At 39.5% G+C, this 25126-nt stretch overlaps 2 protein-coding genes across 2 annotated transcripts; both read left to right on the forward strand.

Moving 5' to 3' along the window:
• Positions 1–1809: 1809 nt before the first annotated feature.
• On the forward strand, positions 1810–2382 carry LOC105202196. The gene has a single exon (XM_011170588.1). The coding sequence runs from the start codon at positions 1810–1812 to the stop codon at positions 2380–2382; it is 573 nt and encodes a 190-aa protein (XP_011168890.1).
• Positions 2383–10543: 8161 nt separating this feature from the next.
• Positions 10544–19432, forward strand: LOC120358035. The gene is made up of 8 exons (XM_039450470.1): positions 10544–10610; positions 10684–10841; positions 11591–11718; positions 11800–12169; positions 12248–12383; positions 12538–12671; positions 12767–13002; positions 19315–19432. The coding sequence occupies exons 1-8, from the start codon at positions 10544–10546 to the stop codon at positions 19430–19432; spliced, it is 1347 nt and encodes a 448-aa protein (XP_039306404.1).
• Positions 19433–25126: the final 5694 nt, after the last annotated feature.

Consider the following 25126-nt stretch of genomic DNA (forward strand, 5'->3'; position numbering starts at 1 on the left):
TGCCCAGGTCCATAACTGGGGGGCTCCGGGAACGCATGCAGCATACTTCCGGAGCTGGTTGTTGGGGCCTCTCACTCTATGTGTCTTTCTACCCCCACCACGGTCAGCAGTCCATTCTGTATGTCGATGGAACTTACAGATATCTATACTAAACTAGATCGCTAACCTATGGCATTAGCATATGACAGTATTGAGGCAGGAAGAATATCCAGTTTTAGCCATGTTACCTACAACAAAATGGCCGCCTTTTTTTTCAAACAGCTCTATATGTATACAAAATATTTTTTGTACTTAAAATAATTAAAAAGTGTATAAAATAAGAAAACATTAATAATTTTAATTAAAAATGCATAAAATAGTAATAAAACAAATCCATTTATAGTAAAAAAATAAATTTTATTGTAAGAATTATAACAAAATGTTTATTATTAAAAGGAATCAGGTTGATAATTTTTGGCGTTTGTTTATAAGATTTACAACGTCTTTATTTAATGTTTTGGAATGTAAATGCATTCGAATAGTCAAATATTTTTTGCATACAATTTTTATTAATTGTAAGCGATGTACCTATTTCCAACTCTTTGTAACATTCATCATTATTACGAAATACATTCACGTTTGGGTGGATCCCGACAGCGCACGGGACCGATAGCACACCACCACTCACAGCGGCCGATGCCTAGAGTTTTTCCGTTGGTTGGGTTAGATAAGTCAAGATGATTGGTTGGTGGACTATCGCACCGTGCGCTATCAGATCCCCTCCACCTTTTGCTACAGACTGCAGAAACTCAATTTTGGTGACACAAATAATTTTTTGCACATAATTCGATGCATAAACTAAACCTCCCTTATTTTTAACATCAATTAATATTGTATGTAATATTAATGATGCAACGTTTTCTTGCTTATCATCGGTTTATCTAATGAGGATTGGCAATGCAGCCTTTGCAGGTTAACTTAAAAAGCATTTTTTTAACTACAAAATCTGCTGCATAATATAAAATATTATCTTTTAGGTAATTATTGTCACCCACTGTTCGTTATTTGAAACTAATTTAAATGTGTCGCAAGATTCCTATCGTATTTGTACGGCTCTGTTTGCTTCCCCGGCCTCGTTGTCGTTTTCGGTGCATCGAGGAGCTGGGAACGACAGGGAGACGCGGGGGCTGAGCTTCGCGACTTTTCGCGCTCTCGTGAGCCAGCGCTCGCTCTCTCGTTCGAGGACGGTGTTAGGGAAAGCACACGACTAGCGACCGCGATCCTCTGTGACTCCGCGAACGGCGATTCTTAAATCGTACAGAGCGTTTTCTATTGCGTAGGCCCAGAGATCGCTGAGCTCTGTGCCAAAAGTGAAATACAGTAATCTTGATTAGATACTCCAGTGCGTGTCTCTTTAGATACTTGTAATTTTCGTTTAAGCGCTCTAAGTCCAGAGAGTTCGTCTGGACCGAGGCGATACGCGAACATTTGGTCCTTCGAGCCGGATTCGCTTGAATCCGGAGCTCATTAATAGAGTCAATTAGCAATCTTTGCTCGCACTCCGCAGACGTGGGCAATTTTTTCCGCTGCGTTCCTTTCCCGCGATCATTAAACGTCGGAATGCTAGTGCGTAGAACACGTGGTTGCACGCGCCGGAATCGTGATTCGCGCGGCAGTAGCACCCTGCGCCCGTGTTACACGAGTTGCGAGGAGCCCTCGCTTGAGCGCTGGGATCGCGTGAGCTCACCGTGTGGCCGCGCAACAAGTAACTTTGGCCGGCGTCACGCGCGCGGTGTCTGATCCTAAGCTGAGCTCGCCGTGCTCATCGCTATGTTGGATCGAACGATCAAACAACAAGTCGTCCTGGCGGGATACATTTCCCGCATGTGGGTAAACTTGCAAAAATTAGGACAAGCCAAAATTACGACGTACGAAGTCTCGAGCAGACTGGCGCGCTTCGATGACTATTGGAGGCATTATCAGGACGTGCACTTCGAAATTGTGGCCAATCCCAAGGTTGACAAAACGGACTACATAAAAAACGACTACTTCACCATCACTGAAGAGGAGTATTTTGGTATGCGTAGCAAACTTAATGATCTTTTCGTTCATCTAAATAGAGCGGGAGCTGCACTACAGGAGCGCCCGGGGCCGAGCTTCACGGCCGTTGCACCGGTGCTTAGACGAATGCAGCTTCCAAAGCTGGAATTACCGAAATTCTCCGGCGATCAACTTGAGTGGGAGGGATTTCGAAACTTATTTCGTTCGTTCGTTTATGACATCACGGGGGTTCCTAAGGTGCAGAAGCTGCAGTATTTGATGGGGTGCTTGACCGGTGAAGCAGCGGAGGTCGTCGCAGGCGTTCCATTGACGGACGGTGCCTACGGGCGTGGCAGGATTTGATGGTGCGCTATGACAATCCGCGCGTCTTACTCTGCGCCCACATACGTCATTCGATTTCTTGTCCGGCCGCCGGCAAATCTTCGGCTGGTGAGATCAAGCGGCTGTTGGGCGTGCTCAACCAGGCGAGGCGCGCGTTTGCCTCATTGGGGCGACCAGTGGAGACGTGGGACGCTTGGTTCGTCCACCTGCTCGTTAGCAAGTTGGACGCCACGACGCGGATGCACTGGGAGACGTCGCTCTTGGATTCGCGCGATTTCCCGACGTTCCAGTAGTTATAGGTCTACCTGGAAAACCGAGTACGCGCTCTGGAGGCGGCTAGGGCGGACGTCCCCCTCCCGCGGGGAGGACCAGGAGTGAGTGCAAAACCCACGCCCAAGGCCACGCGCGTCGCATACAGCACGCTCGTGACTCTGAAAACAAAGTCGAAGACGTGCTCTCTTTGCCAGGGTGCGCACGCTTTAACATTCTGTCCAAAATACAAGGCGTTGCCAGTTGCTCAACGCGCGGACCAGGTGAAAAAGCTTGTCGCGTGTTTGAATTGCGTCAAGCCAGGACATCAGGCGGACTCTTGTCCAGCGATCGTTGTTTGGTATGTGGCGCGAATCATCACATTACTTTGCACGGACTTAATTTTAGGCAATCCGGAGGCACCTCCAGGGACCAGCCAAGAGGAACGGAAGATACGGGCGCTGACGCTAACACCTTGACCACAAGGGTGAGCTCGGCGGTCGCTACTAGCGGAGGAACCATCTTGCTGACCACGGCTCAGATTCTGCTTGAAAGACCGTCCGGCAGGCAGCTGACGGTGCGAGCCCTGCTTGATACTTGGTCAGAGGCTTTCTTTATAACAGAGAGTGCTGCCTTACTGCTGCGCGCGTCGCGCCGCCGAGTTTGGGTAGCGGTGTCCGGTCTGCAGGGTACGAACTGAAGAAGCCGCTACTGCGGTCAATCTTAGTATTAAGTCCCGAACGGACCCAACGTTCCGTTTCGAGACGGAAGCATTCATGCTTCGGCGACTGACGGATCTACTCCCCCCTGAATGCGTTGCGGCGCGTGCATGGCTGCACCTGACGAACCTTCCGTTGGCCGACCCGGACTTTGCGACGCCGGTTGCGGCAGACGTCGTACTTAGCGCCGATATTTATAGACGGGTGATGCGACCTGACATTTGCCACGGTGGACCAGGACTCCTTCGGCACACCTCTCCGCCTTCGGCTGGATCCTGACGGGCGCGGTGAACTCCGAGGAGAAGGCTGCGGTCGCTACATACACTGTGTCTGTGCTGCTGGCACAGCCTGTTGATGAACTCACGGCAGCTCTTAAGCGGGAGCTCGAGGAGGTTGACGATCAGCGCGTTCCGACTTCGGACGAGGACCAAGCGGAGAAACACTTGCGACGGACGCACTATTGGGACGCGTCGGGCCGATACGTCATGCGGCTGCCCTGTCGTCCGAATCGGCTTGGTCGGCTGGGCGAGTCACGCTCGACCGGGCTGTCTATGTTGCCCGGCTCGGAGCGGCGTTTGGTGAAGAAGCCCGAGCTGCAGAAATATACCGACTTCATGGTGGAGTATCTCGCGCTGGATCACATGGGTCCGGTACCGGATGACTGATTTGTCGGTGTTCTACTATCTGCCGCACCACGCAGTCTTCAAGGCTGGAAATCCCACAGGGAAAATACGCGTGGTTTTTAATGCATCCTTTAAAACGACATCTGGTTATTCGTTAAATAACTGTTTGTTACCAGGTTCTCGATTACAGTCCGACTTGTGGGTCATCCTGACTAGATGGAGAGGGTTCAAGGTCGCATTTGGCCGACATCATCAAGATGTTCCGGCAGATCCGAATAAACCCGGCGGACGTGGACTTGCAGAGGATACTCTGGCGTGCCAGCCCGACGGAGAGTGCTCCAGAGTTCCAGCTTAGGACGGTGACTTACAGCACGACCTCGGCACCCTTTCTGGTCATACGCACGCTGCAGCAATTGACCAGGGACGAGACTGTACGCTTTCCGCTGGGAGCGGCGGCCCTGTTACGACATTCCTATGTCGACGACATCTTGGCAGGTGGAAACAATCTGACTGGGACCCAGGCGGCTCAGCACCAGCTGACGGCGCTGTTGCAGGCTGGAGGTTTTACGCTCGACAAGTGGGCCTCTAACGCGCGGGAACTTCTCCCGCGAGCGTCGCCGGGGGAAGCGTTGCTGCTGGCTTTCGATGCAGTAAGCGTCCTCGGGATGGTGTGGCACTCTGACGAGGATGCTCTGTCGGTTAGAGTGTTCCAGCAACACGAAGCCACCACGAAGCGGACGGTCCTGTCCGACGCGGCTCGGTTGTTCGACTGGGTTGGATCGCGCCGGTCCTGATATTTGCCAGGATCTTTATGCAGGATCTGTGGCTGGTCGGCCACGGCTGGGACAATCCGCTGAGCTGATAGAGGCTTGGAGCGCCTTCACTGCGTCCCTGCCTGGACTGTCGGCTCTACGAATACCGCGCTGGCTGCAGCGTGACTTGGAGGACGACATAGAGCTCTACGGTTTCTCCGATGCATCGGAGAGAGCCTACGCGGCGGCAGTCTATGCCCGGGTCACCAAGCAAGACGGCCAGGTAGAGGTGACCTTGCTGACGGCTAGAGTCAAAGTGGCTCCCATCAAGAGGCAGAGTGTGCCTCGCTTAGAGCTAAGCGGAGCCGTCCTGATAGCTCGGTTGCTGCACCAGGTGGCACGCGAGCTAGATATGGAGGACGCGCCGGTCATGGCCTGGACGGATGCTAGGGTCGTCCTGTGCTGGCTGTGCTCCCTGGCGCTGGCGACCATTTGTAGCGCATCGAGTGACGGAGGTGCAGAGTCTCGTACCGGGCGAACGATGGAGACATGTCCCCACGGTTTCCAATCCAGCGGACGTGGCAACCAGGGAAATTCCTGTCTCGGAGTTCCTTGGACTGAATCTGTGGTGGAGAGGTCCCGAGTGGCTTCGGGGACCGCCCGCCGCGTGGTCTGTGGTGGGTGACCTTGCCACTTGCTACAAAGAGGAGGAGAGGAGGGCGATGCATCTAGCCGCTTCAAAAAATAAAGAGGATCTCCTTGAAGAGAGATTCTCAACATTGACGCGGCTTGTGCGCGTGGTGGCGTATTGTTTCAGATTTTATCGAAACGCCCGAGGTATGAGAGAACAGGGTGGATTCTTGACGGGCGCGGAGTTGGAGGCTGGCCTGTCTGCGATGGTGAGACTGACGCAACGAAGGGAGTTTCCAAGGGACCTGGAGGCGCTTACGGCGGGCAGCCTGCTGCCGGCTCGTCACTGCAAGCGTTGAGTCCGTTCCTGGACAAGGATAGGTCTTTGCGAGTGGGCGGTAGGCTTCAGTCAGCTCAGCTGCCCTTTCCCGAGAAGCACCCCCGGATTCTCCCAAAGGAGGGTCCTCTTACTGAGCTAGTCCTTCGCGACGCGCATACGGCTATCCTGCATGGGGGCCCTTAACTCATGCGGAGCTATCTCCTTCGCCGATTCTGGGTTGTAGGGGTGGCCACTCGAGTGCGAAGAATCGCTAGAGAGTGCGTGCGCTGTGCCCATTTTCGTGCGGAAACGGCGCGGCAGAAGATGGGTCAGCTGCCACCCGAACGCGTGCGTCCGTCTAGACCTTTGCATCGGCCGGGGTCGTCTACGCCGGTCCCCTGCGTATTAGGGCTCACAAGGGACGAGGACACACCTCTGACAAGGGCTACATTTGTCTCTTTATCTGTTTAACCACCCGAGCGGTTCACCTGGAGGCCGTATCAGACCTGTCGGCGTCGGCTTTTATTGCAGCATTCCGCTGATTCACTGCTCGTCGAGGTTGGTGTCGCCTGCTGCTTAGCGGCAATGCCACTAACTTTTGTGGAGCGGACGCTGAATTGAGAACCAGATTTCGGGCCTCCTCCGAATTCTATAGGAAGGCCGGCAAGGTGCTGGCTAACGACAGGACCGAATGGAAGTTCATTCCACCGCAGGCTCCTCATTTTGGGGGCCTCTGGAAGGCGGAAGTCCGTTCGGTCAAGCATCACCTGCACCGTGTCCTCGGTGATCATGCCTTGACCTACGAGGAGCTGTCAACGCTGCTGTGCCAGATTGAGGCCTGTCTTAATTCGAGGCCGCTAAGCTCACTGAGCACGGATGCAGCGGATCTGCTGGCGTTCACGCCTGGGCACTTCCTGGTGGGCGAGGCGCTCGGGAATATAGGTTTCAGAGTCCGATCTCCATCCCACCTCGCGCTGACGGTTGATCTCCGCGATCAAGGAGTCATTTTGGAAGCGGTGGCACGAGGAATATTTGCATCAACTGCAGCAGCGCTCCAAATGGACCTGAGAGCGGGCCAACCTCACGCCGGGCATGATGGTGTTGGTGAGGGACGAGCTGCTGCCGCCTGCTAAGTGGCCACTGGGTCGGATTACACAAGTCTTCCCGGGACCGGACGGATGCGTGCGCGTGGCAACGATCCGCACGGCGGCGACGGAGCTGAAGAGGCCCGTTACTAAGCTCTGTCCTCTCCCAATCGCCACGGATCTGGGTCCTCTCGGAGCAGTGAACGAGCCGCCTGATGCGGTGTTGCCCTGATCGACGCGCATTGATCGCGAGGACGCTTCAACAGCCCTCTTCAATTTTATAAATCTCAATTTTGTTATTTAACGTTCGCTTTTATTAGATTTGCTTTCGGGTTAGCGTATTCTTTATTAATCGTTAAGTTAGAGTAGTTATTCGTCAATTTTTTTTTCTTTTTGTTCATACTTAGTTAAGCCAGCTTGTATTTCGTCGACCGGACGAGGCGGGCGGCATGTTTGTTATTTAAAACTAATTTAAATGTGTCGCAAGATTCCTACCGTATTCGTACGGCTCTGTCTGCTTCCCCGGCCTCGTCGTTGTTCTCGGTGGATCGAGGAGCTGGGAACGACGGGGAGACGCGGGGGCAGAGCTTCGCGGCTTTTTTCGCTCTCGTGAGCCAGCGCTTGCTCTCTCGTTCGAGGACGGTGTTAGGAAAAGCACGCGACTAGCGACCGCGATCCTTTGTGACTCCGTGTCGAAAACGGCGATTCTTAAATCGTACAGAGCGTTTTCTATTGCGTAAACCCAGAGATCGCTGAGCTCTGTGCCAAAAGTGAAATACAGTGATCTTGATTAGATACTCCAGTGCGTGTCTCTTAAGATACTTGTAATTTTCGTTTAAGCGCTCTAAGTCCAGAGAGTTCGTCTGGACCGAGGTAATACGCGAACACCCACATTAATAATATTGTATAATTCTTTGTTTTCAACGTCAGAAAAAAATTGTCATTGTTAATATCGGAATTTACACTATGAATATCATCATGCCAATTTTAAACGTTTGTTTTCTTTGTCCATGTTAATTTAAATCCTATATCTGTATGTTCTAGGTCAAAACCGACACAATTTGCTTTTTCTAACGCTAAAATCGAATTTTTCACAAGTATCCTTACCGTAAAAGTCGTATGTGATGAAATCATATACGATCGTATATGATATTGTCACGTGTGTTTTTGGAATGCGATCGTATGTGCATGATATACGATTTATATGTCTATCGCATACGAAAAGAAGCACGAAGTTTCTTTGAAATATCTACATAAATATGTATATTATATTACACCACATAATCCCAATGAGCAACACAATATTTTTATAATATTTTAAAAAACAATTTTTGCAAAAAAAATTCATTCTTAAGAATTTTTTTCGGAAATTCCTAAGCGGTCATCCATCCAAGTCACGACCCCGGTGAACGTTGCTTGACTTCCAAGATTGCTACAAACTGATCCCTCATATGATGACCTGTGAACACTTTATGCGTATATAACTAATAAATCATGTCAATATACGTTATCGAAAAAATGAATTATGTATAATTAAAGCATAATATTTATATTTAACATACAATATATAAAATTATTATTAATTTTATTAGTTAATAGAATAGTTCTTTTACTATTTTCACAAATGCGAAATAGCATCTAAAATAACTTTTATTATTTGTTTAAATAAAAATGCAACTATAAAATATATACAATTTAAACAAGAATGTTTTCAACGGTCGCAGCTAAATCTTCGTATTTGTATTGTTTGTGTGATTTTTATATACTTTACTCAAATTCAATGAACGGCGTGCCAAATTAATTTTCAGTCATAACACAGTTCTAAATTGAACAAGATTTGAGTAAAGTATATAAAAATCACACAAACAATACAAGCACGAAATCTAGCTGGGACCGTTGAAAGCATTCTTCTTCAATTTGTATTGACATAGTAACGGTCAAAATATCGATTTACTACTTTAAAAAATATATGTTAATATAATACAATAATTAAATTAAATATGAAAAAATTTTTATTAAAAAACATTTAACAAATATTGTCTGCTCATTAGGATATAAATCGAGTTTTCTTCATTCATGAACCTATTTCGTTTAAAAGTATATATATGATTATATATTTTTCATTATTAATATCATTAGTAATCTGTAAAAAGATTCAAATATTGCATAGATTACGAAAAATAAACTGATTTTAAATACATCAACAATATATGTATATTATCCAATGTGCAACAGCCAAAATAAAATAATTATTTATTTAGAATGTATATAATTATAATTATTAGAAATAAATAAACAAATGTAAGATAATTTATAAATCAAGTTAACATTTATTGTCGTTATGCGAGAAGAAACTCGGTTTCAGAAAACTTTTTCAATGATGACTTCAATGATTTAATTAAAGTTACGCTTGGCAAAATATACATGTATTTCGTATGATATGTATATCGTATATGATGGATGTGCTATCGTATAGAATCATATATGATTCTTATACAAAAAATCCGCATGCTAAACACGTGATTCTATATAATTTCCGCCCGTGATATATAATTTGTATGTGATCGCATAACGATCGTATGTCTAATAATGCGATTGTCGTGTGGTCGCATACGAGTCATATAAAAATCGTATGAACCTTATACGCAATCTTATATGATTCAGACACACACTGAGAGAAAAATATATGGTATTTAGAACCATAATGACATAGTAAAATAATTATAGTTAGAATTATCATTTATAGTAAATGTTACCATAATGTTGGTTATAATAACAATATAGACATAGTATAACTGACCCATGTAAAATTGTTACCATAAATTATAATCATTTTAAGTAAAAATATAGTAGGATTGCAAATATAAAATGATAAGAGAAAGTAACCATTTTTAATAGTCAATACAATTAGAATATTTTACAAATATTGGTTCAGATAACTATATTTTTATTATTATTTTATTATTATCGTGTAGTGCGCGATATCCAATGAGCGTACAGAGCGGAATGGTGACATGCTCATTGGACATTGCGCATCGCGCGCGAAGAAATCGCGCTGGTCTGCAGATGACGATTGTCAAGTGTCTCTCGATACGTGCAAGTTCGTGCGTGCACGCGCAGTTTGGACGTGAACAAAGATTCTTTGCCTTTCGGGCGGCAGCTACCGAAGTATAAGAAGCAGTGTGTGAAAAAAAGTATCGTCACATGTGTCTCGATACGTTTGTGCGTTTGGACAACGATTCTGTTTTGGGCTGCAGCTACCGACGTAGAAGCAGTGTGTGACAAAAAGTATCGTCGCATGTGTCTCGATACGTTTGTGCGTTTGGACAACGATTCTGTTTTGGGCTGCAGCTACCGACGTAGAAGCAGTGTGTGACAAAAAGTATCGTCGAAAACAGTTGCTGTTTACGAAGAAGTAAGTTATTTGTATTATAATAATATTTGTATATTATAAAATATTCTGTATAATTACTGGGGCCCGGACGTCCGGGCAAGTAATTTTTTAGAACTGTTTTTTAAATAAATAATAATATGAATAAAAATAATTTTACTGCAAACAATTACAAAAGATTCTAAAACACATGGCGCAAACAGATTCAAAATAACTCTAAAATATTCATTGACAATTAAAGTATTTTAACTGAATAACTTTTTTCATTAGAATGTAACTTTGTTTTGTATGATTTATTTATTTTTTTAACTTTTATGTATTTCTTTAATAACAATTTATATTTTAATTTTTCTGTCTACCATACTTTTGCAGGTCGAACGAGTCTTAAGTTTATCCTTACAATTAGAAGTCACAATGTCTGATTTGATCGAAGACTTGTTAAGAAAGTGGGGCCTTTCCCAATATATTGAAAAATTTAAAGGTAATTATTATTATTATTGTGAAATATTAATGTAAAATAAATGTATAATTACATTTTAGTCTTATTTATTTAGATGAGCAAGTTGACGAGCAAGCATTTCTACACATGCCTGATTCGATGATAAAAGAATTGATACCTTCTGTTGGACATCGTTTTTCTTTTCTTACAAATCGAAAAATATTCCTTGAAAGTATTAATGAGACATCATCGGTTGCTAACAATTCAATAGTGGTAAGGTGTGATGTGATTTATAAATTTATTTGTTTTAATTATTATGTGTTTTGTGTGTAATCAAAATTAAGAAATTATAGAAGTGTATGTTTTAAGTCTATAATAAAATTATTACAATATTTTATTTTAACAAATTTAAGTATATTTAATAATTAAAAGTAAAGTAATATATATAACTATAACTTTCACACAATAACACCTTTTTTTGTTTACGTAATAGCACATACAATATAAATATATTATTCTTAACTTTTTTTTCTATTTCAGTTATTGTGAAGATTATTTTATATGAATATTATTGTTTTAGGATACGAATATAGAAGAATCAGAAAATGAGATAATTAATAATGTGCTAACATAACAAAGTGAATCCGAGGACAATGTTAGCATAGTGTTATCACGTACAAGTGAACTTGACGATATTAGTATAGCTAGTAGCTCGTCGATGAACACATGTTTTTATCGTAAAAAGGTATGCATTATCTTATATTATTTTTATTGTATAAAGGCATTGTATATATATCTTTTTATGTTTGCTTCCTTGATTAAGTTAATGTTAGTCTCAGAACTATTTCTTTTTCATAATCTGTTGGATTTATTAGAATCTTTCCTCTTTCGTAGAAAAGTAAGGAATAAATCGATGTACTTCTTTTATTGAAATTGTAATCATTTGATTACATAATACGAACCTGTACCATTAAATATGAAAGTACTAAGCACAGTTTACAGTTTTATTTAATATTTTTTAGAATCTCAGAAATTTACTCTCAGAATCAGGCACCGGTAAAAAATTATTGACACAAACACGATTAACTCCATCGGATCGCAATAATTTATGTAAGATAATTATTGAGAAGCTTCTTAGTAAATCTATAAAGTACGTATAAATGTATTTAAGCTTCAGAATCTATAGAGTTTTTGTTGAACTTATTTATTTTACTTTATTTTCTTATTGTAGAATAAAGACTGAAAAATTTCAAGATTGGGCTACAGAAATTGTTAACCTTTTTAAATACGAAAAGATTTCTACATATTTCGTTCCAAGTAACGCTAAATTGAAACGTTTTGCTCATGGAAAACTTTGGGACAAGTATAATAATGTTAAAAAGTTAATTATAAAACACAAAAAAGCGTGTAAAGAAGGCAATGTTGAAATAACTCCTGAGAATAATAATGACTGTGAAGAGGCACTAATTGCATTACGTGCAATTCAACCGGAAGATATAAATATTGAAAAATTGTGGAAAGAAACATTTACAAGAAGAAACAGAGGAACTTCGATTAGAAATTATTTTGAAGAATATCCTATTTTAAAAACTGCTACACTTGTAAGAATATACATTGAAATTTTAACGTTCAATAACTCAAGTTAGAAATGCGTTGTAATGTAATGTCAATGGTCATAGTTGCAGATTGATTTTCAACTGGAAACAAAAACAGATACGCTCACTTTCCAACAGAAATGGCCTGACATCGCTCCGTATATAAGACTTCTCGCTGAGAAAACAGAAGTATGCCCAACATTATGTGAGGTGACAAATGGTAAATATTATACATAAATAAATTTTGAATGCTATAATTAATTTTTGCACAAAACATTCTATTTTAATACAATATTTCCAAAGTCATGTCTAAATATAAGGGGTACTGCATGAAAGTAGAAGATTGGCATATATGATTTGTATATTACTTGCAGATGTACCTGTTGAAACATTAAGCCTTCTCATGTTACCTTATTTATTAAAACCGAGTAATGTGAAAACAGGCAATAAGAAGAGGTGGAAACCATCCAAAATAGAAACTGCTGAAAGTTTTATTTTTCGAGTTTCTGTAAGCAATTTTTTACATATCTTTAAAAAATTATTCGCAAAATATAATTATAATTGGTTTATTTTATTGTATATATATATCATATCTTTTTTCAGAATATAGCAGATTTGGAACCTAAACTCCATAAACGAAAAGAAAAACTTGAAGCTTATGGATTGACACTTCAGCCAATGGTGGTAGCAGTGGGTTCCATTTTAAACTTGACATCTTTTTACGTTATTATTAACGATATTAAATATACATCAACAAGTTTAATGAATGCAATTGATTTATGCTTTAAAATATTCTTTGCGCTAGATGCAACATATCCAGCAGATTCTGAAATTGTGTGGTATTTTTTACAACAATATATTTATGGCATTACTAACAAAAATTATCACCGTAATTTTATTTCTGTTGAGACCACTTGGCATGATGTAGAACAACTTATGCTTACTCGTAAGTAAATCACTTCAATAATAATTATAGCATCGCTAACTCGTTTATGGAAATATAAGCACATATGTACATTCCAAAGATGATGAAATGTGAATATTGTCGAAAAACCTTTCCGAAAAGGTATCTCAAGCTACATACACGTTTTGAACACCGTAAAAGTATTGCTAGTGTAAAATATACTTGTAATTTCAAAGATTGTAATCGTTGTTATTCTAATTATAAAACTCTTCATCTACATAAAAAGCGTTGCAAACATTTTGAAACAGCAATATTTGAATCTGACATTTTCACAAATGTAAATATCGATGACATGACTTTAAAACAAAATTTTTGTATTAAAAAAATCGAGTCTGATTGTGATATTAATGATATTAATGTTAATAAAAATTGGAACACTGAAGAAATACATCATGAACTTCGTACATTTGCATTACAACTAATATCTTCTCTACATTCTGATGCAACATTATCTCGATTACACATTACTCGTATTACGCGTATATTTCATACTTTTCTTAATTCTAAGTACATGGACAATATAAAAAGAAGAATATCTCTCGTTAAATCATCAGAATCGGATTATATAGTTGAACAGTTTGAAATATTACAAAATGTTTTCAACGATATTGACAGTGAATATAAAAAAAATAAAATTTTAGTAAATAATGGATATAATATTAAACCTGTAAAAATATTATTTGGGACAATGGAAATTAGAAATAAAACTGGATTAAAAATTCAAAACGTGTATGGGCAATTAATGCCATTAAGAAATATTTTAAAAGCATTTTTCGACATAAATGACATATTTCAAAAAACTTGCGAGTATATTACAACATTAGGTGAAAATAATGATATTTCCAATGTTATACAAACCGATTTTTGGAAATCAAAAATCTTAAATGTCTCAAAGGAAAAATCTTATATTTTTCCTTTGTTTCTATACGAAGATGTTTTCGAAACAATAAATCCACTTGGATCACATGCTGGTATATACAAGTTATCCGGAATGTATATTTCAATACCATGTTTGCCACCGGAATTGTATTCTAAGTTAGATAGTATTTTTCTTGCACAATTGTATCATGCAGATGATTCCAAAATATTTTCAAAAGAACAAATTTATTCTTATTTAATTCACGAATTAATGTTTCTAGAAAAAGAAGGCATTACATTGAATGTAGGATCTGCAGTTATTAAAGTATATTTTAAACTCACATTAATCATCGGTGACAATTTGGGATTACATGGTATTTTGGGATTTGTAGAAAGTTTCTCTACCAATATGTGCTGTCGATTTTGTAAAGTATCAAAGGACATGTCTCGTAAATTGTGTTGTGAAGACGTTAGTATATTACGCAATAAAGAAAATTACGCAGAAGATATAGCAACAAATAATTTCAGTTCCACAGGTATTAAACAACAGTGCACATTTAATGTCTTAGACAGTTTTCATGCTATTGAAAATTACAGTGTTGACATAATGCATGATCTATTAGAAGGCGTGTGTGTATACGAAATGAATAACATTTTGCATTACTGTATTGTGGAAAAGCAATATTTCACTTTAGAAACTTTAAACTGGCGTTTAAAACTTTTTGATTTTGGTTCCGTAGCGAACCGACCTCCTACAATATCACAATCGCGTTTACTTAAAAAAAGTATTAAAATGTCAGCTTCTGAAATGCTAAGTTTTGTGTTACACACTGGCTTAATTTTTGGTGATCTCATTACTGATCTCAATGATAGATATTGGGAACTTTTCATATTGTTGCGAAAAATCCTTCTTATAACACTCCAAGACAGTGTTACAGAATCAACAGCAGATCTGTTAGAAAACTTAATTTATGAACATCATATGCTATATATCGACTTGTTCGGCGAAACTTTGAAACCGAAACATCATCTAATGTTGCATTATCCTTGGATTATAAAAATTGTTGGGCCGCTCCGTTCTCTGTGGGCAATGAGGTTCGAAGCAAAATATCGCCCTTTAAAACAATGTGCACGTACAATTACTAGTAGAGTAAACCTATGTTACAGCATTGCAGTGAAAGAACAATTAATGTTGTGTGACTTATTTGCAAAAATGCAGTCTGGTTTTTTATCATTTATTACATATAAAAAAAGTACTTCAATAATTTTTGAAAACAAAAATTTATTAAATGACTATACAAATTATATCATATTGAAGAGTCTTTTTTTTGGAAATATATCATTTAAGAAAGGATCAATTGTCATATTAAGTATTAATAACGACAACTATCCGACATTTGCAAAAATTATTGACATTTTTAAAAGTAACAGTACTGTATCTAACACATTATCTGTATCTGATTTTGTTGCTCATGTGCAATATTTATTTACAAACTACTTTGATGTTCATTACCAAGCTTATGCTATAAATATTTCAAATAAATACAATGTCGTAAATTTCAGTTCTTTGGTATACTATAAAATATTTACGTTAATTCAGAAAACAGATGGCAATTTTTACATAAGTTGTTAAAGAGTGAACTTTTTATCTCATCTTTGGAATGTACATTTACGTTACGTTATGGAGACTTGAAATAAGAATTTTAACGAAAATAACAAAATTACATACTGCTTCTATTCCACTATACTATATCACAGCATGTGTGTGCATATGTGTATGCGCGCGCGTGCACACACACACACACACACACACACACATATGTAAGCAACGAATTATATTTTAATTATAAATATATAAATATATATATAATTCGTTGCCGTTTATATCACTGCTGTTTGTGTAATATGCATACAAAGTTATAACTATTTTTATTTTCAAGCGATTGTATTTTAGTTATTAAGGCTTTAGTTATAAGGCTTTTGTATTTCCTCGGCATGGAATTCTTAAATTGTATTTTCTTGTTTCCATTAATTGGCACAGAATCACTTGTAGTGTAGCTTTAACTTATGTTTATATATATATATATATATATATATATATATATATACAGGGTGTTTCAGACCACCCGTACACCCCTTTTCTCTTCGCAGGATTAGGACCAATCAAAAATATGTTCAGACGAAAGTTGTAGGGTTTCAAAAGATCTATTCAATGATCTTATCAGTTTGACCTTGGATGGCGTCGCCAAGGTCAGATCGAAATCACATTAAGTTTTTTAAATGAAACACCCTATTTTTGATTCCAGAATCTAATAGCTGGTGTCAAGACCTTTCCAAAACACAAGAAAGTTTATTTTCGTTGACTACTTTCCGAGTTGTGCGGCTTGAAAGTTACACTACCGCCAACACCATATAAATAACAATATAAAATCACGCGTTACGCAGAAAGCCGTGCAGCCGACACAAAGAAAGTAAACACGCGAGCCGGGCCAACAAAAACAGATCGTGAAAAATCGTGAAAGTTAGCTGTCGCGACCGTAGATAGTCACATACATATGTATGTCATAATATTATGTAATTACATTATTACTTTAACGGTAGCACACGAGCAATAACGAGCGCGGCTTTCTGCGTAACGATGTCTAACTCGTGATTTTATACATATTGTTATTTGCATAGGATGTAGTAGAGATGTATTCACCACAACGCTATTGTGACTCAACTCAACACGAGTGACAATAACTCTCTCAAACTTGTCACCTACGTCTTCAATAACCGTCATATCAGTATCAATCGCGCAACAAAAATCCGACCATCTTTATTAGTCTAGGTTTATTTAGCCATGTCCTATTCCAATGAAGAAGCATATGATATGCTGCTAATTTTAGGTGAGTGTCGAGGTACATTCATTGCAGCGGAAAGATTGTGGCGGGAACGTTATCCTGATCGGACTCCTCACTCGCGAAATGTTTTTTCACGTTTGGCTAAACGAATCAAAATTAAAGGTGTCGTTCAGCCTCAACATAACAAAGGTACACAAATTCGTCGTCCGATTATGGATGAAAGAACAGTGGAAATTCTTGCATCGACAGAATTGAACCCTTATGATTCTTTAAAACGACGAGAACAAGATTCTGGTGTTAGTAAAATCAGTGTTTGGCGCATTCTAAAAAATAACAAATTTCACCCTTACAGAATGTCTGTTCATCAAGCGTTGAATTATAACGATATTAGACAGAGACTTGTATTTTGCAACTTTATAAGACAGCAACCACTTGATTTCCACTTGAAAATTTTATTTTCTGACGAATGTACACTTAAAAGTGATGGATCTGTTAATACTTGGAACTCTCGTTATTGGGCACAAAATAATCCTCACTGGTTGAGAGAAGTAGATCATCAAACCATTTGGAAAGTCAATGTTTGGTGTGGAATTATTGGAAGTCAAATCATAGGTCCTGTTTTCTTTGACGAAAATCTAAACGGTGATAGATATTCCGCCTTGATAATGACAGATCTTCCTGTCTTACTAGAAAATATTCCTCTGCAATTGCGCCTGAACATGTGGTTCCAACAAGATGCATGTCCGTCTCATACATCGAGAGTTGCTCGTGCGGCATTAAATACTAGTCCAGCATGTACACATACATGCTGGAACACACACACAGATTTTTAAATAAACTATTAAAAAAGTGCAATGTTGATTATTTATTGTATAAATATGTACATCCGACCTTTTTCTTATCTTATAATTAACCGTTTTACAGAAACTGACGGAATCATATATAAAGTACGTTTACACAGCGTTTATAATCATCCGGTTTAATAACTACTGTATACTATCTAATTCAAAATTTGTTTCCTTTTGATTATAATGATCATTTAAATATAAGCCTTTTTGATATTTAAACTACAGTTTCTAGTATATATATATATACGTCTATTAAAAGAGACTAATTCAAATGTTAAAAATATCAAAATAGGCTCATAATGAAATAATCATTATAATGAAAGGAAAAATTTTTAGATTGGATAATATATACAGTTACTAAACCAGATTTTAAGCCGACTATGTGTAAACGTAGTCATATATATATATATATATATATATATATAGTGAACGAAATCATATATACAAAAATAAGATCTTACTATAACTATTAATACAGTTTATTACTATATAGGATGTTTCATTGTACTATCAACTGTGTTTCATGTAACTATATTTTATAGTATGGTTAACTACACGAAAATCTAATTTTAGTTCATAATAACCATTTCATATGGTTAGACTAATTCATGTCATAGTAAGGCTGACTATAAATCTGTGTCCATTTTACTATATTTTGTATGTTTAACTAAACTATAAATATATAGTTGATGCCAAAATTAACTATAAAATATAGTGAGTTTATAGTTATTTCAACTATTATTTTCTCTCAGTGCAGATATCTATACTAAACTAGATTGCTAACCTGTGGCATTAGCATATGACAGTATTGAGGCAGGAAGGATATCCGGTTTTAGCCATGTTACCTACAACAAAATGGCCGCTCCAATGCCGCTCTAATGCCGCTCTTACTTGGCATTATGGCACGGTATCAAAAAAACACACTCGATAATCACAATTAATATACTCAATGGTGTTCAGCGGTCAATCGGCTTAGTTGTCAAACCTGTCAAACACATACGCACTAACCTAATCCTAATCTACGCGTAGACGACATTTTCTTGTTGGGTAAGATGGCCAAATCCGGATATCCTGCCGGACATAGCTATTCAGCCGAAAGTAGCGATCTAGTTGTTAGATAGATATCTGTACGTGAACTGCACAATCATGTACGATTCCACGGGATCATGTAACTCACTCATAAGCGGAAATATGAACTTTTTTACGTGAACTTTTTCGTCATCAGCCATGATGGCAAAAAGGTAAAAATTTAGGGAATTAATAAATTGTATGTATTTCAAAATTAGAATGAAAGTGTGGTAACAGTGTGGTAACAGTTTGAAGAGGTATTATTAAAGAGGTTAACCTTTTTGGTATTGCATTGCGTTGACAGGATAAGGTAATGTACATACCCCGTCAGCCAAACGTGAATGAACAGATCATTCGGAGAGTCTGCTATCAATTTCTGTTGCTAGAAAGGCAACAGATTTCACACAAACTCTGCAATATCTGTGGTGTCAGCAAACTGTTGTCAGAAATAAGACAAAAACTGTTGGCATTTAATTCCAGCAAAAATCGAGCAAATAGACTATTGACAGTGCTGTTGTCAGATTGGCGGTAGAAATCAAGCACAACCTGCGCAACACAATCTGATGGCAGCAGAAATCTAGCACCGTGTGCTGATAAGACCTGGCGTCAGATTGGCGGTAACAAACGAGCAGATTCGACGCATCAGACTGGCAGCACCACACAAACACGCCGTGCTGCCAGCACCTAATGTCAGATAGGCGACAGAATTAGAGCAGGACCTGTACAATACAATCTGACGGCAAATTCTTAGCACAAATCGAACACCCCGTGCTAACAGGATCTGACGTCACGCTGGCAGCAGAAATCAAGCAAACCAAGCTGTTTTGCAAATTTTTAAAATGTGAAACGTTACTCTTCATGAATTTATTAAGGGTCTATTCAAATAAACTTGCATAATTGCACGCATAAATAACATTATCCATAAAGAAAGTGATTGATCCATTTTCTTATGCATTTGCTTAATTATTGGACCAATCAATTTCTTTATGTATAAGTTCTGTCTGTATCTGTTTGCATTCTATACGCTGCAATTTTTATCTGCACCTGTCCGCGATTACGTACAGGAATTCGTATCTATCCGCATGTGTCCAGATTTCTATCTGCATCTGCCCGCATATATAAATAATTAAAACCCATTTCTGGCCATGGTCTGACTAACAAAATAGTCAAAAAAATTGGAATTGGAAATAGGACCAAAGCATAAAAAAATATTATTGACGTAAAAAAAACTTTTCAAAACTCAATTTTGCAATCAATTGGTATAAATAAATTATTAAAATTTTACTTTAAAAGAGAATTGATTGCGCCAATCGATTCTACAGAAAAAATTACTAAAGAAACAGTTGCAAAAACAAATTTTGTAACTAATTTGTTTATAACAATTAAGAAAGCATTATGCATGTTTCTTGATTCATTATTCCTGTGAAATTGGTTGGAGTAAGCAGTTTTCCTCTATAATCAATTTTTAGTAATTTGTTTATACTAATTAGTTGCATAATTAATTTTTGCAAGCGTACTTTTTACGCCAATGTTTCTTTTATGCTCTAGTACTATTTCCAATTGTTGTCTTTTGACTATATTACTTTGGGCAGGAACAGGTTTTAATTATTTATATAATTTATACGCTTTATACAGTTTATATAATTTATTTTAAAAGTGTTTAAAGCTAAATAACGAAAGGGCTATTGAGAATGTTCGCGCGATACTCAACACGATAAGTTTCTTCCTGTTAAATCAGCTTTACTTCAAATATAACTTTTTATTAACAATATCACAAGTGTATGATTAGTTCAGCTATAAACTTCTCTCTTAGGCGTAGATATTTAGGCATTGAATTTATATATGTATATATACTACTAAAAAAAAATAGGGAACACTTTCCAGACACCAAAAATTAGGCTATTTTCAAATGACTGTAACTCGGTGAAAAATCATCGTAGATAAAAAATAAAAAAAGCATTTTGAAGCTTGAAGATTGAGCTTTAACGCTCTACTAGCAGATGTTCAAAATTCATTTCAATTCCTTGTCTTATGCAATAAAAAGCACACCTTGTTTTGTTCGTTAAAATTTCGTATCTTTGACACTTTGCAGTTCGACCAACAAATTTTTTTCGAATAATTCAAGTAAAGTTTCAGAAACTACAATATTTTACCTACAAAATGCTTTTTATATAATAAAATTATTCAACGATTTTTTTTGACCGAATTACGCAACTTTGAAGCTAAACCTGCACTTTTTGCAAATGATATCCGAACTCCGTGAGAAATTATCGTAGACAAAAAATCAAAAAACCATTTTAAAGCTTGAAGTTTCAGCATTAACATGTTATTAATGGTTTTCAAAGATTTTCTCAATTTCTTTGTACTATGCCCCAAAAAGATACACTGTTTTTTCCTTAAAATTACGTATTTTTAACAGCCTGTAGCTCAATAAAAAATTTTTTCTATACAAATCCAATGCAAGTGCCATAAAGTATGACATTTTCTCTACAAAATGCTTTTCTTAAAATTCCTTTTATGATTTTTTTGAACGAGTTACAAGACTTCGAAAAAATACATTTTTTACAGTACATTTACAGTGCACCACGTGGAGGTTGCCGGTCGGATTTTTGCACATCGTTTGTGCGTGTGTGCGTGCGTGCGTGAGTGCGTGCGTGCATGCGTGCGTGCGTGCGTGCATGCGTGCGTGCGTGCGTGCATGCGTGCGTGCGTGCGTGCGTGCGTGCGTGTCACAGCAGAGAAAAGGTGCCCACAGTTTGTCACTTCTGCAGTATTTAACAACTCCAAACCCTCTTTACTGTGTGTGTGTGTGTGTGTGTGTGTGTGTGTGTGTGTGTGTGCATGTGTGCGTGTGCGCGCGCGTGTGTGTGTGCGCGCGCGCGCATGAGTGTTTAATAGTGTGTATTTCGTGTGTGTTCGTTATATCAACGATATTCTACACCACACGTTTTGCTATTAAATCGAACTTGTCGAAACTTTATTTTCATGCAGGACAACGCTCGACCTCATACGGCGAATATAACGCGATGTTTTTCTCAACAACACGTAATTAGACTGTTAAATCATCCCACCAATAGCCCGGACTTAAATCCAATCAAGCACATTTGATGAAATGAACGACGATTAAGGCGTCGCGAGGAACAGTCGCGAAATTTAGAAAAATTAGGAGAAATTTTAACGGAAATTTGGCACAACATTCCGCAAGATCGTATTGCAAGATGTATAAATATGCAAGAATGTTTGCAAGCAGTAATTGATCAGAGAGGAAGAAATACACACAATTGAACACTCACGCGCGCGCAAACACACACACAGCAGAATAAATACTGCAGAAGTGACGAACTGCGCGGTCCTTAACTCTGCTGTGATACAGACACACACACACACACGCACGCACGCACGCACGCACGCACGCACGCACGCACGCACGCACGCACGCACGCACGCACGCACGCACGCACGCACGCTTGTACGCACGCACGCACGCACGCACGCACGCACGCACGCACACACACACACACACACACACACACACACACACACAGAGTAGAGAGGGTTTGAAGTCATTAAATACTGTAGAAGTGACGAACTGCGGGGTCCTTATCTCTGCTGTGATACACACACATACACAGTAGAGAGGGTTTGGAGTCGTTAAATACTGCAGAATTGACGAACTCTGGGCTCCTTATCTCTGCTGTGACACACACACACACACACACGATGTGCAAAAATCCGACCGGCAACTTCCACGTGGTGCACATTGGGTAATGTTGGCAGACGTCATTTTTCGGAAAAATGTTCTGTAAAAAATGTATTTCTTCGAAGTCTTGTAACTCGGTCAAAAAAAAATCGTAAAAAAAATTAAAAAAAAAGCATTTTGTAGAAAAAATGTCATACTTTATGGCACTTGCATTGGATTTGTCGAGAAAAAATTTTTTATTGAACTACAGGCTGTTTAAAATACGTAATTTTAAGGAAAAAGCAGTGTATCTTTTTGGGGGCATAGTACTAAGAAATTGAGAAACTTTTTGAAAACCATTAATAGCATGTTAAACTGAAACTTCAAGCTTTAAAATGGTTTTTTGATTTTTTGTTTACGATGATTTTTCACGGAGTACGGATATCATTTGTAAAAAATGCAGGTTTAGCTTCAAAGTTGCGTAACTCGGTCAAAAAAAATCGTAGAGAAATTTTAAAAAAAGCATTTTGTAGATTAAATGTAGTTTCTGAAGCTTTACTTGAATTATTAAAAAAAAATTTGTTTGTCAAGCTGCAAAGTGTCAAAGATACGAAATTTTAACGAACAAACAAGGTGTGCTTTTTTACTGCATAAGATAAGGCAGTTAAAAGAATTTTGAAAATCTGCTGGTAGAGCGTTAAAGCTCGATCTTCAAGGTTTCAAATGCTTTTTTAATTTTTTCTCTACGGTGATTTTTCACCGAGTTACAGTCATTTGAAAATAGCCTAATTTTTGGTGTCTGGAAAGTGTTCCCCATTTTTTTTTGAATGGTGTATATATGTACACACACCCAGTCAACAACATGTTAGCACTGTGTCGGCAGGCTAGCGGCAGATTCGATCAAGACATGTTGGCAAACTGAACTCAATTGATCTCAAATTCTGCTTACGTTCTGTTGACAAAACCTGATGATATTTTATATAAGTGAAATGACAGCAGCAGGCAAGCACGCCGTGCTATCAGCATATGACGCCAGATAGGCAGCAGAATTCGAACATGACATGCGCAACACAATCTGATTGCAGACTGCTAAGCACAAATCGCGCACCCCGTGCTGACAAGATCTTCTGTCACGCTGGCAGAAGAAATCAAGCATTTTTAGTCAAAAACATTTATTATAAATATAATTTTTTTTTAGTTTTCTTGCAAACTTTATTTTTATTTTTATTATAGGTGAATCTAATTCGCATTTATTCTACTTTACTAATTACGATTGCGTATTATATTACAATTTTTGAAAACGCATTAAGCCCGGCGAGATTTGAACCTAAGGTTTCGGGATAATAATCTGATACGCTGACACTGAGCTAATTCTACATTTGTGATATTGTTAATAAAAAGTTATATTTGAGTAATAAGTAAAGCTGATTTAAACAGAAAGAAACTTACGTGTTGAGTATCACGCGAATATTCTCACTAACCCTTTGATTATTTAACTATAAATATTTTGAAAATAAACTATATAAACTGCATAGATAATTAAAACCTGTTTCTGCCCTAAATAATATATAACAACCCGTGTTTCATATTTAGAAATCGCGCACGGACGTAGCACGTCGGTGATTCCAGGGCACGATCCGGGTTAAGAGAGATAATTAGGTCGTTTAACGTGTAAAATATGTACAGTTTATTGTAGAAGGACGAAATGCAACATACTACTAGTATATACAAGATTGCTTTTCGGACGCGTCACCGGTAATACGTCGTCAACCGTATTGTTAGTGGTGACGATTATTACTGAACGGCGCGGTTACAGAGGTGCGCCGGATTCGGTGCGCGTATCGTCGCTGGCGCGGTCTCCGTTATTCGTGCGACAGATGCGCGTGTTGACATCGCTGGCGTTCCTTCAGCGCAATGGGCGGTTCGACGTTTACCGGTTTTGCGTGGTCGCTTGCGCGGTTTTCGCGGTCGCCGGTGCGGTAGCGGAGCGCGGGGCGACGCTCGGCCGAGCGTTCCTTTAAATTCGCCGGTCGTACGGCGCGCTATTGTTCGCAGGCGGGATGCGACGTCTACGTCGAGTACGCTCGACGGAGGCAAAGACGCTTGACCCCAGGACTACTTCGGGAGACTTCTTCGGAAACTAGTCGGCGGAGTAGCTGTCCGAACAGTCGGCGGAGAAAAAGCCTCGCATCTTGCTGCTCCGGCGCTTTTATACCCGTATCTCGAGACGTCGGGAACGCTCGATGGCGGTTCGGTTTGTTTCGGCGCCAGCATCCCCGCCACTCGAGATTGGTTACTCGGAGAGCGAGCGGAGGCGAGCGAGCACGTCGCCAGAGCGTGCCGGTTTGAGCCGGTGCGCGTGCGCGGCGAGATACTCGGCACGCCAATGCCTCGTCGCTCGTGTCGGCGCGTTTGAAAGTCTTTGTGGGCGCGCAGCGCCTTGTTTTACGCTCGGCGCTTGGCGAACGGTGACCGTTCCGCCGGTGGGTCGCGCGGAGGCGGTTTGTTACACCATCCCCTTCCTAAGGATGCCTGAACTGAGAGGCATACATTGTATTTCCCCGGTGTGTGGGGGACGTCATATGACTTCTCACGACAAGATCGGAGTCGTCCGGCACGATCGAAGCGCAGGTGCCACCGTCGTGTTCCGAGTCTGGCCTTGTATAAGCGGCCGGAGTGGATGGCGAAGTACGGTACTTCTAC

This window comes from Solenopsis invicta, chromosome 6 (assembly GCF_016802725.1).
Source record: "Solenopsis invicta isolate M01_SB chromosome 6, UNIL_Sinv_3.0, whole genome shotgun sequence".
Lineage (NCBI taxonomy): Eukaryota > Metazoa > Arthropoda > Insecta > Hymenoptera > Formicidae > Solenopsis > Solenopsis invicta.